This window comes from Oncorhynchus keta, chromosome 3, assembly GCF_023373465.1.
Source record: "Oncorhynchus keta strain PuntledgeMale-10-30-2019 chromosome 3, Oket_V2, whole genome shotgun sequence".
Taxonomy (NCBI): domain Eukaryota; kingdom Metazoa; phylum Chordata; class Actinopteri; order Salmoniformes; family Salmonidae; genus Oncorhynchus; species Oncorhynchus keta.
In genome coordinates, this window is record NC_068423.1 from 10,861,845 (window position 1) to 10,886,868 (window position 25,024).

Below are 25,024 nucleotides of genomic sequence, written 5' to 3' on the forward strand. Positions count from 1 at the left end.
CCAGATTCCAACAGCCGTCAAACGACGTACACTACATGACCAAACGTATGTGGACACCTGCTCGTCGAACATCTCCTTCCAAAATCATGCGTATTAATATGGAGTTATGGTCCATCCCGCTAAAGCAGCATGTTGGTACATTGCTGTGGGGACTTACTTCCATTCAGCCACAATAGCATTAGTGAGGTCGGTTATGATGTTGTGCGATTATTCCTGGCTCTCAGTCGGTGTTCCAATTCATTACGAAGGTGTTTGATGGAGTTGAGGGCAGGGCTGTGTGCAGGCCATTCAAGTTCTTCCACTCTGATCTCGACAAACCATTTCTGTATGGACCTTGCTTTGTGCGTGGGGCATTGTCATGCTGAAACAGGAAAGGGCCTTCCTCAAGCTGTTGTCAAGAAGTTGGAATCACGAAATTGTCTAGAATGTCATTGTATGCTGTAATATTAAGCTTTCCCCTCACTGGAACTAAGGGGCCTAGCCTGAACTGAAAAACAGCCCCAGATAATTATTCCTCCACCACCAAACTTTACAGTTGGCGCTATGCATTGGGGCAGGTAGTGTCTCCTAGTGTCTGCCAAACCCAGATTTGTCCGTCAGACTGTCAGATGGTGAAGCTTGATTCCACCACTCCAGCAGACGCTTGGCATTACGCACAATGATCTTAGGCATGTGTGCGGCTGCTCGGCCATGAAAAACTATTTCATGAAGCTCCCAACGAACAGTTCTTGTGCTGACATTGCTTCCAGATTTTTACACCCTTCAGCACTTGGGGGTCCCATTCTGTGAGCTTATGTGCTCTTACCACTTCACGGCTCAGCCGTTGTTGCTCCTAGATGTTTCCACTTGAAAATAACATTACTTAGAGTTGGCCTGGGCAGACTTGTTGGGAAGGTGGCATCCTATAACGTGCTACATTGGTAGGCACTGAGCTCTTCAGTAAGGCCATTCTACTGCCAATGTTTGTCCATGGAGATTGCATGCATCTGTGCTCGATTTTATACACCTGTCAGCAAATACCCAAATCCACTAATTCGAAGGGAAGGGGTGTCCACATACACACAAGTATCTAGTTGGTACTGTTAGCTAGCTAGCAGGAGAGCAGAACTGGTTCTCTAGTTACCAAGGTAGCTACAAACATTGTAAAGAGTTGGTTGATACAACGTAGACTAACTAGAATTAGCTCAAGGACATTTAATGATCATGCATTGTCATCTTAGCTTCCTGAAATGGCTCGCCAGTCGTCCCCTCCAGTGCTGTCTTTACTCTGACTACTTGTTACAATGCTTGGGTATTAGTTTGGCATTGAGTGCCTACATAAGTCTTAACAATATAGCATATTACCTTATTGAAATTTGTATTTTCAGTGCTATAATTAATTGTATTTGTTTTTTGTATTGGTGACCATGTCCAGTTTAAGGACACTGGTATTTTCCATTGAGAATTAAACATCAATTGCTGCAAGTGTTTTATGTTAATAACAGCTTTAAGTGATGGGTCGAACGGTCTTTTTGGTGAACGTCGGGAAACCGAATCGCATCTGTGAAAGAGCCGTTCAGCTGTGATTTGCATACAGCTACTACTGCTTTTTGAGTTTAAAACAATGTTTTTCTGCAGATATGTTCATTATTTTTTAAACTAAATGTGGTGAATCCTCACTGCAGAAACAAATAGTGGGGAGTGTGAAACTTTTTTTTTTCTTTTTTTTGCAGGCCATTTTAAGAATTTGGCCAGGTAAAAAATGTATTTGACTGCACATTTCAGGGGGTGACATAATGGTGGCCTACCTTTTTGTGCTTTAAATTGTAGATTTGCAATGTTTTTAAATTGTAAGTTCAACCTGAGCATTAAAAAACAAAATAGCTTATTTCCTAATTAAACTACATTTCATATTTACCTTGAATGTGTGTGTATTTAAAGACTACATTTGTCAAATTGAATGTTATTGTTACTACAAAGTAGGGTACAGTCTCAAAATATGTTTTTTCAGTCAACCAGATTTCATAGCTTTTGGCAATGGCTCACAGAATTTGTTTTGGTAATCATTTGTCCCCCTGTGTTTCTGACCAAGTCGGAAGGTTAATGAAACAATATATATTTTTTAATGTGTGTGAGTGCTAGTATAGAAAGAACGCTGATTTGGACAGGCAGTGTTACAATCGTAACGTTTTTGAGGAAAGGTTGTTATTGTGGACGCGTTTCAATTATGATTGTATACAAACTTTCTGTGGAAAGCTAACTTTAATCAAGTGCTTAGGTGATGTGTAATTGGTTTCCTTTCTCTGTCAGTAACTTACTCGTTCGTTCTAAGCGTAACTCACTAGTCTGCAACACTGTATCACGCGATCATGATCAAATGTTCATGCCCATTCTATTGCTTCCGAAGTGTGCTTGTTTGCAAACAAGCTAGCTGGCCATTTTTATCGTGTGTGTGATCTATTTTGGGTCTACTCACGTTATAAGGACTGCAATCATGTTGTTCTGCTAACTGTAGCATTGCATAATTAAGTTCTTAAAAATCCATACAATTTCACTGGTCATGCTGAGTTTGTTTACTTCCTTGAGTGTACCCTGTCATTGACAATAGATCTGTGTAGTCTGTCCTGCACGTGCTTGTGAACTGCAGCTGTCAAGCCTGAGGTGATAGTCGATCTGACAAGAAATGTCTATGAAAGTGCAAACCCTGCACCAAGGGTAGTTTATATCTTAATTCAACCTTTTTACTATTTCATGTAACGAAAATGAAGATGAACCCTAAATAGGAAAGACATCAGCAAAATGACATATGTCAAGATACAGTAGAGAGAAGGAATGAGTCCAACTCGCTCAAACAAGGGAATGAAATCAGTGTATCAATCACTGAGTGTAGGTTTAGAGGTATTCACTGGGTCTATAAAACATTAAGATCACTTGCTCTTTCCATGACACACTGACCAGGTGACTCTGGATGAAAGCCATTATCCCTTATTGATGTAATTTGTTAAATCACCTTTAAAATCTGTATAGATGAATGGGAGGAAACAGGTTAAAGGATATTTTAAGCCTTGAGACAATTTGAGACATGAATTGTGTATGTGTGCCATTGAGGGTGAATGGGCAAGACGAAAATGTGTCTCTGAATGGGGTATGGTAGTAGGTGCCAGGCGCACTGGTTTGTGTTAAGAACTGCAGCGCTGCTGGGTGCGCACCGGTTTCTCGTCTGTATCAAGAACCACATGGGCCAGCATCTCTGTGGAACGCTTTCGACGCCTTTTATAGAGGGGGAGTGCAACTTAATTAGGAAGGTGTTCCTAATGTTTGGTGTGTGTCTGTACATGCATACATACATGCAGTTTGTGGGACTAGTAACAGATAGACTGACTCAGATGCTGTTGAAATGCAGTTCTTGAGGAGGAACGATTTGTGTACATCTTGCCAGCCAAGGATGACCAGACTTGGGTGGCTGCAGGTCAAGTTGTTCAGTCCCTGTGTCAATTTGTGGACAATATAGGGGCGGGGTACTGTTTCACAGAGCCTGTGCTGGCAGATTAAAGGATGTTAGATCAAAACTAAGCCTCATCTTAAAAATACACTTAACAGTGTTTTCTGTTACTCAGTAGGTGATAACATCTGTACATTTGAAATGGAGTGCAGTGTCATTTGCTAACTGTCTTTTGGGACCCTGTCACATACATAACATTTTCCTCTAGTGTTATTATGAAAGTGCAAATATTTCTATGATTGAGGTATGCCGCACTGTGATTCGCAATGAAAATCAGAGATTTTCAAATAAGGAATTGTAAATGCATTTTTTTTTAACCACATTTGGGCTTTCATGGGACTCACAAGTACACTTTAATAGCCTATGCAATAACTATACAATATACTGGTTATTTCTTGGTTCTTTGAGGTACAGTGCATTTTCAGATGAAGACAAAAGTATTATGATGACGTTTGGTGAATATATCTTTATATAAACACACATTTTGCACAGTCACACATAATTGTACAATTGTGGCCAAAAGTTTTGAATGACACATATACATTTTCACAAAGTCTGCTTCCTCAGTTTGTATGATGGAAATTTGCATATACTCCAGAATGTTATGAAGAGTGATCAGATGAATTGCAATTAATTGCAAAGTCCCTCTTTGCCATTGAAATGAACTGAATCCCACCCCCCACCCCCCCCAAAAAAATCCACTGCATTTGAGCTCTGCCACAAACGGACCAGCTGACATCATGTCATTGATTTTCTCGTTAACACAGGTGTGAGTGTTGACGAGGACAAGGCTGGAGATCACTCTCTCATGCTGATTGAGTTCAAATAACAGACTTGAAGCTTCAAAAGGAGGGTGGTGCTTGGAATCATTGTTCGTCCTCTGGCAATCATGGTTACCTGCAAGGAAACACGTGCCGTCATCATTGCTTTGCACAAAAAGGGCTTCACAGGCAAGGATATTGCTGCCAGTAAGATTGCACCTAAATCAACCATTTATTGGATCATCAAGAACTTCTAGGAGAGTGGTTCAATTGTTGTGAAGAAGGCTTCAGGGCGCCCAAGAAAGTTCAGCAAGTGCTAGGACCATCTCCTAAAGTTGATTCAGCTGCGGGATCGGGGCACCACCAGTACAGAGCTTGCTCAGGAATGGCAGCAGGCAGGTGTGAGTGGACCTGCACGCACAGTGAGGCGAAGACTTTTGGAGGATGGCTTGGTGTCAAGAAGGGCAGCAAAGAAGCCACTTCTCTCCAGGAAAAACATCAGGGACAGACTGATATTCTGCAAAAGGTACAGGGATTGGACTGCTGAGGACTGGGGTAAACTAATTTTCTCTGATGAATCCCCTTTCAGATTGTTTGGTGCATCCGTAAAAAAGCTTGTCCGGAGAAGACAAGGTGAGCGCTACCATCAGTCCTGTGTCATGCCAACAGTAAAGCATCCTGAGACCATCATGTGTGGGGTTGCTTCTCAGCCAAGGGAGTGGGCTCACTCACAATTTTGCCTAAGAACACAGCCATGAATAAAGAATGGTACCAACACATCCTCCGAGAGCAACTTCTCCCTACCATCCAGGAACAGTTTGGTGACGAACAATGCCTTTTCCAGCATGATGGAGCACCTTGCCATAAAGTAAAAATAACTAAGTGGCTCAGGGAACACAACATCGATATTTTGTATCCATGGCCAGGAAACTCCCCAGACCTTAATCCCATTGAGAACTTGTGGTCAATCGTCAAGAGGCGGGTGGACAAACGCAAACTCACAAATTCTGACAACCTCCAAGCATTGATTATGCAAGAATGGGCTGCCATCAGTCAGGATGTGGCCCAGAGGTTAATTGAAAGCATGCCAGGGCGGATTGCAGAGGTCTTGAAAAAGAAGGGTCAACACTGCAAATATTGACTCTTTGCATCAACTTCATGTAATTGTCAATAAAAGCCTTTGACACTTATGAAATGCTTGTAATTATGCGTCAGTATTCCATAGTAACATCTGACAAAAATATCTAAAGACACTGAAGCAGCTAACTTTGTGGAAATTAATATTTGTGTCATTCTCAACTTTTGTCCACAACTGTACATTTTCCTCAAGTGTGTTTTTTGTTGTATATTTTCATTGGTTTTGTGTGTAGCCAAGCCTTACTTTCAAAGTGGCTATTAATATTTGACCTTTTAGACTTTGAGATTCACCGACTTTTGCTAATGTCATTCTCCCAAGAATGCCTGTCCATATGTCACATCCAAAACGCAAGTTGTTGTTTAATTCAATGATACTACTTACATTTTTGTAATTTGTCTACTCTTCCCCTATAGGCTTCTACAAATATACACATTAACATTTTCATTTATGCTTGATAGGTCAATTCTGTGAGACATTTTGTTTCTCATTTTGTGTGCAAATGTCACATCCATAATGCTGGAGTTGCTCTTTTTAAGCATTTTGAACGAAGAGCCAAATAAGCATACTTGTTTACTGGATGGAGTGAAATGTGCTGGCTCACCGAAAAGACTCGGAATACCCGTCACTACTAGTGTTTTTATGTTTCCGTCAGGCTTGTGACACTAAATACTTGTGGCGAGCAGAATCAACAACCTCTGCATCATTCAAGACTGTTGTTTTAAGGCTTGAACGCAACAATGGCGTTTGCGTGCAGAGAGTACTTGTGAACTGAGTGCAAATTGATTTTACATGTAGAATCATGTGAAAATGTTGGTAGTCATGGCCTAGATCCGTGTAACAAGTACATTTGGATCGCCAAGCTTGTTTCACCCTCGTTGGCGCTCGATATCAGCAGACAATCCAGTAGGGGCTGGAAACTAATAGAGAGCTTTGATTGGTCAATAGCAGAATATTTACATAATGTTCAGCTTTCTCCAACTTTGGTCCCTCCCTGTTCATGCTCCCTTAGCCATGCTATTATCGCCCAATGGTCCCCTTCCCACTTAGCTTCCCTTCATTGAAAATGAACGGGGCTCCTTTGTTTCGCCCCAATGTGCTACGTGGATTTCCGGTGTCAGATGTTAACAGTGCGCTGAACAAACAGGAGTTCCACATTCTGTGGGACGTGTGCGACCCAGTCCAGTTGGCTATTATGTCAATAAGCTGAAAAGTACCCAGGGCCTTGAGTTGGCTCCAAGTCAGCTGGTACGTCAGCCGTGGCCCAGTGAGAGACTGGTGCAGGCCTGTGTAGATGGAAACAGAAGTCTGAGCTTGGGGTAAATCCTCAATGGAAATGCGGCATAAGGGATTCAGACTACTGTATGGCGAGGAATGAACCAGTGCCCAACTGCGTTGGCTAACTGGTTTGAATGCTTGCATGAATGACATTCCAGCCACGTGTGTTGAATTTCCTATTCATCCGCTGGGCATAGAGGAAGAAGCAGTTGTGTATGGGCAGCACCAGTTGGTGTGATGCTGCTCACACACAATGATAATAATGAAATGCATGCACTTGTTTTTTCAAGGTTAACGTGAGTTAATGTAGACCAATATTGTTCTGCTGTGACATTTTTTAAAATGAGAAGAATGCTAGAAGAGGTAGGCCTAGCTACAAATAAGATTGTCATGCAATTTAGATTTTCTTGTCATAGTGCAAGGGAAGTTGACTGACAGCTGAAATAAAAGCCAGATAGAAAATGGCAAAAATAAAGAAGTATTATTTTGCTGTCTTTGTTACTGTTTCTAATAGGCCTAGTAACCTGCCCTGAAAATGCCGGAATATCCAACATCTCTCTCCTTTTTGTCAGTCTTGCTATCCTTTCTCCCACTTTAGCTCTGTTTTTAAACACACACACACACGCACACTGACTGCCATCCTTAGTCCCCTTCACCCTCTGGCTGCGTGTCTGGTCTGTAAGGAGCAGCTTGTGTGGATGTCTCTTTCACTGGCTTTAGTTCATGTTCTAGCCTTTTTCCAAGTGTGGTGGGGAGCCAAGGGATGTCACTCCCCTCCCTGAATGGGCTGTATGCTTGTATTGGGTGAGAATCAGGGGCCTCTGTTCTAGGGTTGGGCATTTTGAAATGATTACACTATATCGTTCATTTTGTTTGCATATCCGGATAGTCGGAATGCGTGTTTTTAAAAAACAAATTTTTCTTCAATGGGGACTTGCTTGCATGCCCCTATCCACATTGACGGGACCGCAGTGGAGAAGGTGAAAAGCTTCAAGTTCCTCAGCGTACACATCACTGATCATTTGTTATGGTGTGTGGTAAAGAAGGCACAATAGCGTTTCTTCGACCTCAGGAGGCTGAAGAAATTTGGCTTGGCCCCAATAACCCTCAACTTTTACAGATGCACAATTGAGAGCATCCTGTTGGGCTGTATCACCGCCTGGTATGGCAACCAAGAGGGTGGTGCGGTCTGCCCAAGAGTTTGCCCTCTGTGATTATCTGCCCTCCAGGACACCGACAGCACCCGATGTCACAGGAAGGCCAAAAAGATCATGAAGGACAACAACCACCTGAGCCACGGCCTGTTCACCCCGCTATCATCCAGAAGGCGAGGTCAGTACAGGTGCATCAAAGCTGGGACAGAGAGACTGAAAAACAGTTTCTATGTCAAGGCCATCAGACTGCTAAATAGCCATCACTAGCTGGCTGCCACCTGGTTACTCCACCTTGCACCTTAGAGGCTGCTGCCCTATAGACATGGAATCATTGGTCCCTTTTTAAAGTGACTAGTGTTACACTATTAAATGTTTACATACTGCTTTACTCATGCGTATATACAGTATTTCAGTCAATGCCACTCTTGACATTTCTCAGCCTAAGTTATATATTCCATTATTTTACTTTAGATTTGTGTGTATTGTTACATACTACTGCACTGTTGGAGATAAGAACACAATAATTTTGCCCCACCCTCAATAAGAGCATGGGCCAGTGTTGAAGGGTGGAACTGCAGTCTGAAATCCGGAGTTCCTGTATGTGGGCATTCCTACATCTGCATCCTCTTTTTTTTTTTTTTTAAGCTATGACTTTGGTAGTGTAACGACCCTGGGTTTATAAGTGCGGAAATCGACCGTGCCGCATGAGCATGCTTTTGCGGCAAAGTCGATAGCGCGCCTGACCTCGGGCTCGAAGGTCGAGGGTTCGAGACCTGCTCCCTGCTGTTTCATTACAGTACATAGGCAGTGGCGCTCCATACAGTAGATGGTGGTAATTCACCATAACGTTGGATGCCAACCGCTGATAAACCCCACAAGAAGAGGCAGGTTCGACAACGGTAGCAAGCTATAGCTAGTACACACCGGTAGTGTCCTTTGCCCCCGGGTGTCGGGCATTGTTTTCCTGCAATTCTGTTAATGTTGAGGGCAGGTGTTAGGCATGCAGGAGCAAAGATTACTCCGGTATAAAGGAGGTGTAGGCGAGCTAGCACACTGTGTCCCTCCGCCTTCTGTGCTAGCTGGAAACGGGGGCGACCGGTAGACCTGTCCCCGCCTGTCGAACACGGTTTTATCTGGAACACGGTTGAGTTGATGCAGGAAGGCCCCAAATTGCGGGCTGCAGTTGTACACTTGGGCGTGTCTGACACAAAGTAGCCAAACCAACTCGCAAGTTGGACAAACTTGTTGCTGTGAGTGTCTGTCTTGACTGCGTTATGATATATATTTTTTTAAAGAAGCAAGCTAGCTACACTAGCCAGTTAAGTTAGTGAGCCAGCTATCAAGGCTCATTGAGGCTTTTGCTGCGCTCCTCGCGTCCTTGTCTACAACTCATATTAAACAGCCTACCTGTGGGTTAATCGTTGTAACCTACTCATTTAGCCAACTTAATTGTGTAATTGTAATTCAATTTTGCATACATGGAGCTTCTTGACAGTAGTGCTGCTTTGATTGATCAACAATAAAAAGCTTCACACGGGAAAGTGTGTAGGCTACCGGTACTTATTGTTTATGGGGCACACTAACTTGGTTTACTAACGTTTTGTAATGTCATGGTCTATCAATCTATCCCTGTATGTAGCAATGTCACAGAGAGAATTTAATTTTAGACAGCCTTTTCATTGAAATGGGCCTAAAATCTTTGTAAAAAATAAATGAATATTGTAGTATTCGAATAACCGTGCCCAATGCCCATCCCTACTCTGTTCGTCCATCTGTCAGCAGCAGTTTGCATGTCACTTCTCCCCTCCGCCTAGGGGGGGGAACTACTCCAGAATATTTGTTTTGCTTGACTCCCAAAACACGCTGAAACGGCTGTGTGCGCATACACGTTCAAACCACCTCATTATTGCAGTCCTACTTGGAAGACACATGTTGCTTTCTAGAGCGGACTGGCATGAGCATGATGCTGCCCATTTAGCTTATTAACTTATAAAGGCATATTTTGTTTGAAAATAGGTGATGTGTATGAACTAGAATATTCCTGCTGGGCGCCGCCTTGACTGATCCCATTGGATGATGCAGCGCACTCTATGCAGATGAGCCTGTTATTTGCCAAGTTTATAGGCTATAGCCTATTCGGACGGAATTAGTACAGCTGCGGCCGCTGAATACCCGGTACGCGAGATTGTGGTTGTCAACAAAGCAGCATGACAGAAATGTAATGCTAGTTTTCGAACTACCGGTAGTTAATTTTGAATAAATATAAAGTGATCTGTGCATTTGAACAACATCAACACACCTATTAAACTTTTGGTATGTCAAAAACCGAATGAACACTGCTGCACATGCTGCCACTGTTTTGAACAGGATATATTATACTATTTAGAACGAGCAGACAGCTCACGAACGACCGAGAGCATTAGGGAGAACGCCACAAGCACGCAAATGCAAGTGAAAACTTTATCTAACTTAATGTTAAAAAGCATGATGCGCTAATCAGTTAACGTTCATTCTGAAGTAACTTCATATTTCCGGGTTATGAGTTTAGAAAGTCTTGACATTGGCATAGGAGCTAACTATATAGGTAGCTGGCTGCTTAACAAATTCTCTACTTCGCACAATTACTCTAGCTGGCTAATTAATTTGATCATGCTTTGATACACCTGCTTTTATGCTGTTATAGTCTGCACATGTTTGCCCTGTCACCTACAGTAGAACCTGACAAGCCACATTAAAATTGCTCATGCTTTTTTTGTACTACTAGATCCGCGATGGCTCTAGCTAGTCAATCCTTTGACTCTTGTTCGTTGTAGTCGTCTGGTTTCAGGTCCCAGGCTTCTATGATTTTTATTTATTTATTTACAAGTTAATTACATTTTGCTTTAGCTTCATCTGATAGACCAGATCTAGTCACGTTTAGGTTCCCATCTTCAACCTACGGTCACGTGCGAGAGACTCTTTGGGAGGAGACTAGAGCGGAGCTCCAGAAGTTCTGACTGATTGCACCAGGACGATCCATTTACTTTGTGCTGTTTGCTATGGGCAGTTCCCCCTCGTAGCAAATGGCTGGCATTTCGCGCACGATCTGCACGGCCTTTGCGCCCACTGAGGCGGAGCTGCCGCGGCTGGCAGTCACTGAGGGTCAGTGTATTAATAGTAACTGAACAACATATTTTGCACAATATATTTTTGTAATAAGGAAAATGTGCGCATTGTACCGTACTTTTGAGCATTTAAAACACAATCCATGAATTCTCCAAACTGCCACTTGTGGGGTTTTTTTCAAATTCAATTTGCACTTATGACAGACAGCAGCTTGGAGTGGAGGTTTTTGTAACTGGGCGTGAAGATGTTTCAAGGTCATGTCTAGACGATAGATAATAGGCTACACTAATAACTCGTGCTTGGTTGCCAAGCAGCCTATATGTGTCCCCATAATATTTAAATTGTGGAATTGACATAATCATTATTTTAGCGAACCATGGTAGACTTTCGTCCTAATAAATATATTTTTAGCTGCTGAACAGTATTTGCGTTTGAGACTGGATGAGGAAGTGAACTTGCCCTTTCCAAAAAGTTTAGCTCAGTCGCTTAGCGATCTATTGCCTAGGAAATTAACAGCCAGGGTTTCATTAAATAAACTATAGGCACAATACTTTTTATTGCACATTTAGGCCTAATTAAACAGACATTTTTTTCTATTTCAATTCACTGGCACAATGTACACAGAACAAAATATAAACACAACATGTAAAGTGTTGATCCCATGTTTCATGAGCTGAAATAAAATATCCCAGAAATGTTCCATGCGCACAAAAATCGTATTTCTCTCATTCTCTTTAGTCCCTGTTAGTGAGCATTTTTCCTTTGCCAAGATATTCCATTCCCCTGACCGTTGTGGCACATCAAGAATCTGAGTAAATTGCATGATCAGTACACAGATGGACATTGTGCTGGGGGCAATAAAAGGCCACTCTAAATTGTGTATTGTTGTCACTTGACACAATTCCACAGATGTATCAAGTTTTGAGGGAGAGGGCATTTCGCATGCTGACTGCAGGAATGTCCACCACAGCTGTTGCCAGGGAATTTAATGTTAATTTCTCACAAACGTTGTTTAATAGAATTTGGCAGTACATTCAATCAACCTCAAAACTGCAGATCACATGTAACCATGCCAGCCCAGGACCTCCACATACAGCTTCTTAACCTGCAGGATTGTCTGAGACCAGCCAGCTGGATGGCTGATGAAACTGGGTTTGCACAACAGAATCATTTCTGCACAAACTGTCAGAAACCATCTCAGGGAAGCTTATTGCGTGCTCCTCATCCTCACCAGGGCCTTGACCAGTTCAGTGTCGTAACAGACTTCAGTGAGCAAATGCTCACCTTTGACAACTGGCACACTGGAGAAGTGTGCTCTTCACGGATAAATCCCAGTTTCAACTGTACTGGGCAGACCGCGTGTGGGTGCGCGATTTGCTGACGTCGACATTGTGAACAGAGTGCCCCGTGGTGGGGTTATGTTTGGGTAGGCATCAACTATGGACAACAAACACTTTCATTGATGGGAATTTGAATGCACAGATACCGTGACAAGATCCTGAGGCCCGTTGTCGTGCCATTCATCCACTGTTATCACCTCATGTTTCAACATAATGCACAGCCCTGTGTCTCAAGGATCTGTACACAATTCCTGGAAGCTGAAAATGTCTCACTACTTCCATGGCCTGCATACTCACCAGACATGTCACCACTGAGCATATTTGGGATACTCTGGACCGACGTGTACAACAGCATATTCCCGCCAATATCCAGTGACTTCGCACAGCCATTGAGGAGTGGGACAACATTCCACAGGTCACAATCAACAGCCTGAGCAACTCTATGCGAAGGACATGTCGTGCTGCATGAGGCAAATGGTGGCCAGGACAGCGGAGTCAATCACCACCTTCCGGAGACACCTGAAACCCCACCTCTTTAAGGAATACCTAGGATAGGATAAGTAATCCTTCTCACCCCCCTTTTAAGATTTAGATGCACTATTGTAAAGTGACTGTTCCACTGGATGTCATAAGGTGAATGCACCAATTTGTAAGTCGCTCTGGATAAGAGCGTCTGCTAAATGACTTAAATGTAAATGTAAATGTAAATGTGGTCACACCAGATACGGACATTTAAAAAATAAAAATAAAAATGTATCCACGCCCCGACTTTATTTATATGTCGCCAACCGATGCATATCTGTATTCCCAGTCATGTGAAATCAATAGATTAGGGCCTTTTGATTACCAATGCTCAGCTCTGATTGTCTGCCTGGTGGCCTACTTGTCTAGTTATGCCCTTCCCCTAAGTTTATTTGCTGTGAAGGATGCAAGAGTTTGAGTAGTTGCCGTTGGCTACTTCCGAGAACACTCTCCTCCGTTGCAAAAATGCTGATTCCTCGGAGCCGAGAAGTCTTCCTAGCGGAATCTATTCTTGACACCCAGAAATGGGAGTCGACACCGGGAATCGACGGGCAAGGAGTCGAAGAATCAATTATTTTGGAGTCTACTCTCCACCACTACCTCCGCCTCAGCACTGTTTTGTCAGTTTTAAAAAAAACGTCCGTGTGCGTCTCGTTTCTCGTAATGCTCCATCCTATTCCATTGCACTCATCTACTAGCACCGTTAATCTCCATTACCACACATTCCCTTGGATTTCATATTTTCATTTGCTCATGCAAATCTCCTAATCTCTCAATAGCCTAAATCAGTGTGTTTTTGGGTGGTTTGCCCAAACGTGAACAGCTGATCATAAATGGAGCAGCCCAGCCCAATCCCCTGCCTAAGTGCAGATTGGGCTCTCAGGCTAATGCACTACATATCCCTGTCTGCCAGCAGCTTTGACTAATGGCTACCTTCAATATAAAAAGAGCTATTCCCATCAACCATAGTCAGCCCCATAGCCAACACCTTTCAAAAAATGTTTATACATGAATTCATTTTACACATGGTGGAGTGCAAGGCCATTTTTTTTTTTTTTGGTCACTTCACATCCCCTCACTTGAACAGGAAGCACCAAAGGCTGATGGCTAATTCAAGTGCTCTATTTTTGGCGATGCAGTATTGTGTTTACCACCTCAGGAAATGAGTGCCTTGGTCTTCAGTCACCTAGGCTGATGCGCTTCAGAAGGAGCTTTGCATTATTTATGTTGACTGGAGCCTGTTTTGCACATTGGGCTAAGCCAGGAAGAGAGTGTGTGGGGGGGTGTAGTAGACTCGCATGCACGGTCACCACAACTAAGATTCTCCCAAATTCTTGTTTCCAGAGGGAACTGCATCTATATTTTAAGACACTTCTTCCTGCTTTTATTTTTTTTGGAATAGTATTAGATATTCACCTGACTTATGGGTCCTTTCTGCCACATATCTTAGTTGATTTTTGACTGATTTTTGTGCACAGTTCTTGGCTAATTTAAAGTGCCGGTAGAACAAGTATTTTATCAGCCAAGTATACTGGGTCAGACGTCAGGTAAGTTGTGGATGGTCCGCTATCTAATGACTTCAGGACCATAAGCTTACAGAACCTCATCACTTTTTCCTTTGTTAATGTGAGATCAGACTACTCATCTGAACCAAATGCAGGGCCACTCAAGTGACATTCCAGCTCTCCGGTTTTGAGAGCAACATCAATATTTCAAGAATTCCATTGCATAAAATTCTTGTTCCTTTCGCATCTAATTCTTTTCACATTCCTCTCTATTTTCCTGCTGAGAAGGCGTTCTCCACGTGGGTGAGATGTGCGGCCCGGCCCGCATTTAGCGCTGGGTTCCCGCCTGAACCCTGGGGGAGGGAGGCAGTAATAATATTTAACACTACCAGCTCCCTGCTCCTCCACTGCTGCCTTCACACTGCCACGCTCTAAACACCATACCACAAATCACCAGAACCAGTGACACGTCGGCACCACCGCAGGGCACTTGCAAAAATAGGCTAGCTATTGATGACTGTACATGCTATGGATGACTGTACATGCTATGGATGACTGTACATGCTATGGATGACTAGATGCCTTGGTGGCCCGGCCACATGGCGATGGAACATTCCAGAAGTTAGCCAGCTCAGTCGGTCGCGTAATCGAGAAGCAGTAAGCTGTGTCTCGGTCTCCCTGTCGACTGATGGTTTCCGAGGCAGAGTAAATATTTTACGTTGCTCCTGTTTTCTCCTCCTCTACAGGAATATTCCCCACCCAGAGAGTGCTTTGGACAGGAGTGATTTTTTTCCCCTTCCCTTTGCCAGCCCAGCCATGATGGAACTCTTTAACGGCCTCTTATGAAGGGAAAGCTTTCAGGGGCTTCTAAAAGGAGTTGTTCATTTTAGAACTTGAGACATTAATCCATCATAAATTGTTCAGCTAAATGCGCACCGGCTGTGAGCCTAGTGAATGTGTGCCTTGAAAATGGTGGTAGAAGAAGCGGGGCGGGCGGGGAAACTGTTAAAAGGTCAGACTTCTTTGAAAATATGTACACGCACAGTACCAGTCAAGTTTGGACACACCAACTCATTCAAGGGTTTTTCTTTATTTAAAAGAAACGTTTCTACATTGTAGAATAATAGTGAAGCCATCAACTATAAAGTAACACATGGAATCATGTAGTCAACAAAAGTGTTAAACTAATCAAAATTATATTTGAGGTTCCTCAAAGTAGCTACCTTTTGCCTTGATGACGGCTTTGCACACTCTTGACATGTGCGTAACACTAGGATAGGCCACTTGTTCAGCTCAGAGCTGACGCATCAACCAGAGACTGAAACGATGTACAGATATGGCAACACAAGAGGCCTGCTTCTAAATCTAGGTGGCCTGTCCTTAAAACTGTCTATGAGCCTTCATTGCTGCACACAAAGTACAAACATGGCACAGTAATGTTTTCACTATGTACTTGCATCTGTTTAATTTAGCAGCACTTAAGTTTGTGAGTTTTTATTTTTTATTTTAGGTGCCGCTACACCAGAAAATGAGTCTTATTAACTGACCTATTTCTGTTCTCCTGTACTTTCCACCTGTAACAATGGTTAAATGAATGTGTGCAGAAGAATATTAAGGAACTGATATGCAGAGCATTTGGGCTAGTTCATAACCCATGGGGGCCCAGTGGGGTATTTTTGCTGTGGAAAGGAGGTCAGTCAGCCACGAATCTTCAGGTTCAGCACCTTAGAGAATGCTCTGAGACAGTTTCTCATTATTGGAAAGACCTAATGGGTTTAACAACGTTGGATGGCAGTCTATCAATGGCGAAGGAAGAGGTGTGTATTTGCCTAGCTTTGTTTGACCAAGGCCTGGAAAGTATGAAAATGAAGCGTGTGTTGTGTAAATTGTTGGGACAGCTGCCAGCTCAATGCCTCAGCTAATTTGTCTAGATCGCTGAGGCCAAGTACTAAAAAGTATGCAAACTCACACATCCTGTTGCATTAGCGAGATTTGCGTTACATTTGTTTTGGGTTTCACCCCCCTTCTCATTTTTGGTGAATGACATTCACTCACCATTTCCATTTAATTGTAACTTGAACTATCTATTTTTCCCCTGTTCTCGGTGGACTCGTTAACTGCAGATTGCTGACAAACTATCTCAATGACTTCTGTGTTTTTCAATGGAATGAAGAGGGTGGTTGTGTAATTTGTTCTGTCTTGTTTTGCATTGAAGATGGTGTACTCGTGTTTTGCATTGAAGATGGTGTACTCGTGTTTTCCCTCTTGGTCCCTTCTGTGGATTCAGTCTCCTGTTCCAAATTTCATTCTGTTCTGCTCTAATTGTTTCAACAACTCATTCCCCCAGGAGACAAAGATTTTTTTATATATATGTATATTTGAATCGCAGTACTTATCATTAGTGGGCATTCCTATAAGTACTGTGATTTAGAACATCCTGCCTTTTTGTACATATCTACCTCAAATACATTGTACCCCTGCACAGTGTTATGATACTGGTACTCCCTGGATATAGCTCTATTCTGGTATTTTATTCCTAGTGTAACCATTATTTTTAAACTGCATCATTGAGATGGGCTCATAAGTAAGCATTTCACAGTAGTCTACACCCATTATATTCGGCATATGTGACAAATAAAATGTTAAATACCACTGGTTATAACATTTTGTTAGTCACATATGCTGAATATAATGGGTTTCTCCACATGGGTGAGTATCATAACACTGTGCAGGGGTACAATGTATTTGAGTTAGATATGTACATAAAGGCAGAATGTTCTATTCACAGTACTTACTGGAATATGGGAATGCCCACTGGTTATGAGCTCAAGAGGATCAAACTGAGTGCTTCTGGGAATAACTTGCAGGGATTATGAGCCCAGTAGCTTCCTCCATCATTCATATGGGCTTATGTTGGGGTTTCTGTTTCCTGATATATGCAGTGTGGTTTTGTGTGTTCTAACTTCTGTCCAGTGGTTTTCCTCTCTTCACTCAACTCCGTGGTCTTCGTCCGACAATGGTGAACTGTAAATGTTGACTTTAATTATTTTCTATCTGTTTGATTTACAGGATGACACTGGTGCCTATCTCATAGACCGAGACCCCACATACTTTGGGCCGGTACTGAACTACTTGAGGCATGGCAAGCTGGTGCTCAACAGGGAGCTGGCAGAGGAAGGTAAGACTAGACATATGAGATAAATGTTGCTACTAATGTGCACAGTGAAGCTGTTGGTTTCCAACGTCAGCTCTTAAGTATCCTCTGTTGCAGTCTGTTTTTATTATGTTGCTCATTCCTACCAGAATGGATTCTTAATGTGTGTTTTTGAAGGTGTCCTGGAGGAAGCCGAATTCTACAATATCACATCATTAATAAAGCTCCTCAAGGACAAGATCAGGGAACGAGACTGCAAAACATCACAGGTCGGTGAACTTCCCAATCGCACGCTATTGATTTTTGTATTTCTTCATAACTCTTATCCCTTCTGTAAGGATATGTATCTTTTGACCAATGGTTAAAATAAACTCAGCAAAAAAAAGAAACGTCCTCACTGCCAACTGCGTTTTATTTTCAGCAAACTTAACATGTGTAAATATTTATGAACATAAGATTCAACAACGAGATGTAAACTGAAAAAGTTCCACAGACGTGTGACTAACATAAATTGAATAATGTGTCCCTGAACAAAGGGGGGGGTCAAAAGTAAGTCAGTATCTGGTGTGGCCACCAGCTGCATTAAGTACTACAGTGCATCTCCTCCTCAGAGACCCTGCACCAGATTTGCCAGTTCTTGCTGTGAGATGTTACCCAACTCTTCTACCAAGGTACCTGCAAGTTCACAGACATTTCTTGGGGGAATGGCCCTAGCCCTCACCCTCCGATCCAACAGGTCCCAGACGTGCTCAATGGGATTGAGATCTGGGCTCTTCGCTGGCCATGACAGAACACTGACATTTCTGTTTTGCAGGAAATCACGCACAGATTGAGCAGGAAGGCTGGTGGCATTGTCATGCTGGAGGGTCATGTCAGGATGAGCCTGCAGGAAGGGTACCACATGAGGGAGGAGGATGTCTTCCCTGTAACGCACAGCGTTGAGATTGCCTGCAATGAAAACAAGCTCAGTCCGATGATGCTGTGACACACCGCCCCAGACCATGACGGACCCTCCACCTCCAAATCAATCCCGCTCCAGAGTACAGGCCTCTGTGTAATGCTCAATCCTTTTGACGATAAATGCGAATCCGACCATCACCCCTGGTGAGAGAGAACTGCGACTCGTCAGAGAAGAGCACTTTTTGCCAGTCCTGTCTGGTCCAGCGATGGGGGGGTTTGTGCCCATAGGCAACGTTATTGCCGGTGATGTCTAGTGAGGACCTGCCTTACAACATGCCTACAAGCCCTCAGTCCAGCCTCTCTCAGCCTATTGCGGACAGTCTGAGCATTGATGGAGGGATTGTGGGTTCCTGGTGTAACTCGGGCAGTTGTTGCCATCATGTACCTGTCCCGCAGGTGTGATGTTCGGATGTACTGATCCTGTGCAGGTGCTGTTACACGTGGTCTGCCACTGCGAGGACGATCAGCTGTCCGCCCTGTTTCCCTGTAGCGCTGTCTTAAGCGTCTCACAGAACAGACGTTGCAATTTATTGCCCTGGCCACATCTGCAGTCCTTATGCCTCCTTGCAGCATGCCTAAGGCACGTTCACGCAGATGAGCAGGGACCCTGGGCATCTTTCTTTTGGTGTTTTTCGGAGTCAGTAGAAAGGCGTCTTTAGTGTCCTAAGTTTTCATAACTGTGACCTTAATTGCCTACCGTCTGTAAGCTGTTAGTGTCTTAACGACCGTTCCACGGGTGCATGTTCATTAATTGTTTCTGGTTCATTGAACAAGCATGGGAAACAGTGTGTAAACCCTTTACAGTGAAGATCTGTCAAGTTATTTGGATTTTTTTACGAATTATCTTTGAAAGACAGGGTCCTGAAAAAGGGACCTTTTATTTTTTTCTGGGTTTGTTAATTATGTAGATAGACATGAGGTTTGGACCACTGGTTATCATAATCCATTCAAAAGTTATTGGTGTGTGTACCCTTTTGTAGGATGGCCAGAATTAGGGTGACTAAATCCACGGAGGCCAGAGGGAAAAAAGTTGTCAAGTTTTACGTTGCATTAGTTAGGCTGGATTAGAGTTCGACCGATTAATCGGAATGGCCGATTTAATTAGGGCCGATTTCAAGTTTTCATAACAATCGGAAATCGATATTCTTGGGCGCTGAGTTCCGATTTTTTTATTTTTTTATTTAATTTTTTTAAACATTTATTTTATACCTTTTTATTTAACTAGGCAAGTCAGTTAAGAACACATTCTTATTTTCAATGACGGCCTAGGAACGGTGGGTTAACTGCCTTGTTCAGGGGCAGAACAACAGATTTTCACCTTGTCAGCTCAGGGGTTTCAATCTTGCAACCGCACAGTTAACTAATCCAACGGTCTAACCATTGCACTCCACGAGTAGCCTGCCTGTTACGCGAATGCAGTAGAAGCCAAGGTAAATTGCTAGCTAGAATTCAACTTATCTTATAAAAAACAATCAATGATAATCACTAGTTATAACTACTAATCCAGTTTAGCAGGCAATATTAACCAGGTGAAATTGTGTCATTTCTCTTGCGTTCATTGCACGCAGAGTCAGGGTATATGCAAGTTTGGGCAGCCTGGCTCATTGCGAACTAATTTGCCATAATTTTACGTAATTATGACATAACATTGAAGGTTGTGCAATGTAACAATAATATTTAGACTTGTAGATGCCACCCGTTAGATAAAATACAGAACGGTTCCGTATTTCACTGAAATAATAAACGTTTTGTTTTCGTAATGATAGTTTACGGATTCGATCATATTAATGACCAAAGGCTCGTATTTCTGTGTGTTATGTTATGATTAAGTCTATGATTTGATAGAGCAGTCTGACTGAGCAATGGTTTGCAGAAGCAGGCTCTTAAGCATTCATCCAAACAGCATTTTTGTGCGTTTTTCCAGCAGCTCTTCACAAGCACAGTGCTGTTTATGACTTCAAGCCTGTCAGCCTAATGTCTGGTGTAACCGATGTGAAATAGCTAGCTAGTTAATAGCGTTTCAAACGTCACTCACTCTGAGACTTGGAGTAGTTGTTCCCCTTGCTCTGCAAGGGTAACGCTGCTTTGAGTGTGGCTGTTGTCGATGTGTTCCTGGTTCGAGCCCAGGTAGGGGAGAGGGACGGAAGCTATACTTGTTACACTGGCAATACTATAGTGCCTATAAGAACATCCAATAGTCAAAGGTATATGAAATACAAATGGTATAGAGAGAAATAGTCCTACAACCTAAAACTTCTTACCTGGGAATATTGAAGACTCATGTTAAAAGGAACCACCAACTTTCATATGTTCTGAGCAAGGAACTCAAACGTTAGCTTTTTTACACGGCACATATTGCACATTTACTTCTCCAACACTTTGTTTTTGCATTATTTAAACCAAATTGAACATGTTTCATTATTTATTTGAGGCTAAATAGATTTTTATTGTATTTATATTAAGTTAAAATAAGTGTTTGTTCAGTATTGTAATAATAACAAATAAATAAAAATCAGCTGATTTTTAATCGGTATCGGCTTTTTTGGGTCCTCCAATAATCGGTATCGGCGTTGAAAAATCATAATCGGTCGACCCCCTACCCTCTGGGATTGCTGGCCTTTGGCTGTGAGTGCACTGTTAATCAATGCACCTGCTCCATCGTGTGTGTAGTCAGAATTCACTCAACTCGAATACCCTCTCGTCTCCCTGCTCTCTCCCCAGGCTCCAGTGAAACATGTGTACCGGGTGCTGCAGTGCCAAGAGGAGGAGCTCACCCAGATGGTGTCCACCATGTCTGACGGCTGGAAGTTTGAGCAGGTAACGCTGCCTCTCACCACGAGGAGCCAAATGTCCTCCTTTTATTTGTACTTCCCTCGACCCATAATCCTCAACGCCCAAACAATCCAATTCATGAATTGGAAATTAACATAAAAAAAACTGTTATATTTTCTGTGTCTTATACGTGATCCGGGCATCCCTCTGTGCTCTGATTTGGTTGTTGCAGCTTGTCAGTATAGGTTACGGGCGGGCCCAGCAGTCAGAGTTTCTGCTGATTGTGTCAAGGGAGGTGAAGGGGGAGGAGTCTACTTTCCCAAGCCACAGCGGAGAGGTGTGTCCCACAATGTTCCGTCCACGGGCTGGTCACTGCATGTCCCCTATGTACCCATTCACAACCCTTTTGGCCTCTGTCCCAACTCTATGAACAGTAGGCAGCCATTTTGAGTTGATTTCAATTTTAAGATGTGTACTGTTCAACAAAAGACCCAAGTGAACACAGCACCCTTTCTATGTCTGTTTGATTATCCCTTTACATTTTTGTTTTCAGTTTGTTGGTGATATGCAGGTTGTTCCACAAAGATCTATTGCTATTTTTATAGACATTGTGTGGCAATATGGTATTTTAAAAGCCTGTTACATTATATGAAGTGCCCTTTTAATATAGACCACAACAATTTATTTTTAAAAAGGCTTGCTAAAGTGCAGAAATTCAACCCTGTGTCACTTCTAGGATGATTTTTATCCCACTTAATCCCCAAAATAAAGCCCTAGTTATTTTGTTGCTTTGACAGTCATTTCTGAAGATTATTTATTTCATGTGATTAGTGATTCATTTACGTCTGTCCCTCATTTTAAGGTCAACCCTGTTACGTGAACTGAACTCTCATTTTTAAAATGATGAAACTATTCCTTAAAAAAAAGATCTAACATTTGAACATCTAATAGTCAAATCCTACTATAAAAGCAGGTGAGCTGGTTCTACTCTTTGGACATTTTCCAGTGTTTTGTGGTGGAAAACTGAGCAGGTTGAGAGAAACGCGTCAACCCTGTGACTCATAAATAGGCAGGCTAGAAATGTTTCAATTGTCACCCCCCTGTTGCACACAACAAGCTGCAATTCCCCCTGTCACAAAGGGATGTATGGCTGATTTGAAGAAGAAATCGTCAACCCTGTTTATTCTTTTAACCCATGCTAGTTGATGAGAGAAGGAAGAGATTGGATCCTGATTAGGCTATTCAACTTATGTAGCCCCACCCACTTGACCCAGTTCCTGAATGAACGCTGTTGTCTTCCACCTTATGGCCTATTCTGGCCCATTGACACACTGCAAAGAAGCAGTCGCTAAATATAAATCACACTTTTCCAAATTATTCAACAAACTGCATAGAATCTGAAAGATTGATTTATTAACATGAGGAAAATTAAATCATTTTTTTTTACATTTCATTTAAACGCTGACATTTGTGCAGTTAGCATTCCCATAGACTCAACATGGATGGTTAGCTAGATAGCGTATTTAAACTATATAATGGTCGTTATCCTCACAGGCTATTTCCCTTTTCACTCAGAGCAATACTTGAAAGGATGACTATGTTAGACACGAATACCATTGACAAAAGACAGACACAATAGATTGACAAAAACAAACTCTTACCCAATGTAAACGTCACACATCCAAATCAAATGTATTTATATAGCCCTTCGTACATCAGCTGATATCTCAAAGTGCTGTACAGAAACCCAGCCTAAAACCCCAAACAGCAAACAATGCAGGTGTAAAAGCACGGTGGCTAGGAAAAACTCTCTAGAAAGGCCAAAACCTAGGAAGAAACCTAGAGAGGAACCGGGCTATGTGGGGTGGCCAGTCCTCTTCTGGCTGTGCCGGGTAGAGATTATAACAGAACGTGGCCAAGATGTTCAAATGTTCATAAATGACCAGCATGGTTGAATAATAGTAAGGCAGAACAGTTGAAACTGGAGCAGCAGCATGGCCAGGTGGACTGGGGACAGCAAGGAGTCATCATGTCAGGTAGTCCTGGGACATGGTCCTGGGACATGGTCCTAGGGCCCAGGCCAGTTGAAACTGGAGCAGCAGCATGGCCAGGTGGACTGGGGACAGCAAGGAGTCATCATGTCAGGTAGTCCTGGGGCATGGTCCTAGGGCTCAGGTCCTCCGAGAGAGAGAAGGAGAGAATTAGAGAACGCACACTTAGATTCACACAGGACACCGAATAGGACAGGAGAAGTACTCCAGATATAACAAACTGACCCCAGCCCCCCGACACATAAACTACTGCAGCATAAATACTGGAGGCTGAGACAGGAGGGGTCAGGAGACACTGTGGCCCCATCCGAGCACACCCCGGACAGGGCCAAACAGGAAGGATATAACCCCACCCACTTTGCCAAAGCACAGCCCCCACACCACTAGAGGGATATCTTCAACCACCAACTTACCATCCTGAGACAAGGCCGAGTATAGCCCACAAAGATCTCCGCCACGGTACAACCCAGGGGGGCGCCAACCCAGACAGGCTGACCACAACAGTGAATCAACCCACCCAGGTGACGCACCCCCCAGGGACGGCATGAGAGAGCCCCAGCAAGCCAGTGACTCAGCCCCCGTAACAGGGTTAGAGGCAGAGAATCCCAGTGGAAAGAGGGGAACCGGCCAGGCAGAGACAGCAAGGGCGGTTCGTTGCTCCAGAGCCTTTCCGTTCACCTTCCCACTCCTGGGCCAGACTACACTCAATCATATGACCCACTGAAGAGATGAGTCTTCAGTAAAGACTTAAAGGTTGAGACCGAGTTTGCGTCTCTGACATGGGTAGGCAGACCGTTCCATAAAAATGGAGCTCTATAGGAGAAAGCCCTGCCTATAGCTGTTTGCTTAGAAATTCTAGGGACAATTAGGAGGCCTGCGTCTTGTGACCGTAGCGTACGTGTAGGTATGTACGGCAGGACCAAATCAGAGAGGTAGGTAGGAGCAAGCCCATGTAATGCTTTGTAGGTTAGCAGTAAAACCTTGAAATCAGCCCTTGCTTTGACAGGAAGGCAGTGTAGAGAGGCTAGCACTGGAGTATTATGATCAATTTTTTTGGTTCTAGTCAGGATTCTAGCAGCCGTATTTAGCACTAACTGAAGTTTATTTAGTGCTTTATCCGGGTAGCCGGAAAATAGAGCATTGCAGTAGTCTAACCTAGAAGTGACAAAAGCATGGATTAATTTTTCTGCATCATTTTTGGACAGAAAGTTGCTGATTTTTGCAATGTTATGTAGATGGAAAAAAGCTGTCCTCTAGGATACTGCCCCTTTAAGAGCTTGTGTTGATTTTGTAATCTAGTTGTGTGGTTTTCATTAAATGTTACTTTATTCAAGCCCCACAATAAAATAAACAAACTTTAAAAACATGTTTAGAGCTGATGCTCTAAATCTAAACATTGTTTAACTACATACTTATTTTGGAATCCTAAATTGCTGCCTAATGTCCACGAACGGCACGCATGTTTTCCCCCACCAACCTGCACATCTTCTCTCGTTTGTGGCACCAACTTGAGGGGTTATAGCAGGGTAAACGGTGTTGCAGTAGCCTACTACATGGTGTGGTAACAATGACAAGCGATCCTGGAGAGCTTTGGGTTCACATTGCACTAAAAAAGACCAACCGAACTCAGACCACCTCTCGAGATGGATTCAGTTTGGCTCGCTCCAGGGGCTCTTTTGAGGGATCTGAATTATTTTGTAGCGTTCGCATTGCACCAAACTTTAACCCAAACCGAGTTCACCAACAATTTCTGAAAGGGACCAAGTGTAAAATAAAACGTAGGTCATACCGCCATGTCCAATTTAG

General features: G+C 43.0%; 1 protein-coding gene across 2 annotated transcripts in view; it reads left to right on the plus strand.

Moving 5' to 3' along the window:
- kctd5b (potassium channel tetramerization domain containing 5b) overlaps window positions 1–25,024 on the plus strand; it is a 35,174-nt gene that overhangs the window by 1,114 nt on the left and 9,036 nt on the right. The window contains exons 2-5 of one of the 2 annotated variants that reach the window (XM_035756353.2): window positions 17,351–17,459; window positions 17,613–17,704; window positions 21,117–21,212; window positions 21,400–21,504. In XM_035756353.2, coding sequence (XP_035612246.1) covers window positions 17,351–17,459; window positions 17,613–17,704; window positions 21,117–21,212; window positions 21,400–21,504 — 402 coding nt within the window. The remainder of the gene's footprint in view (window positions 1–17,350; window positions 17,460–17,612; window positions 17,705–21,116; window positions 21,213–21,399; window positions 21,505–25,024) is intronic. The other variant, XM_035756354.2, reaches the window with a different exon arrangement.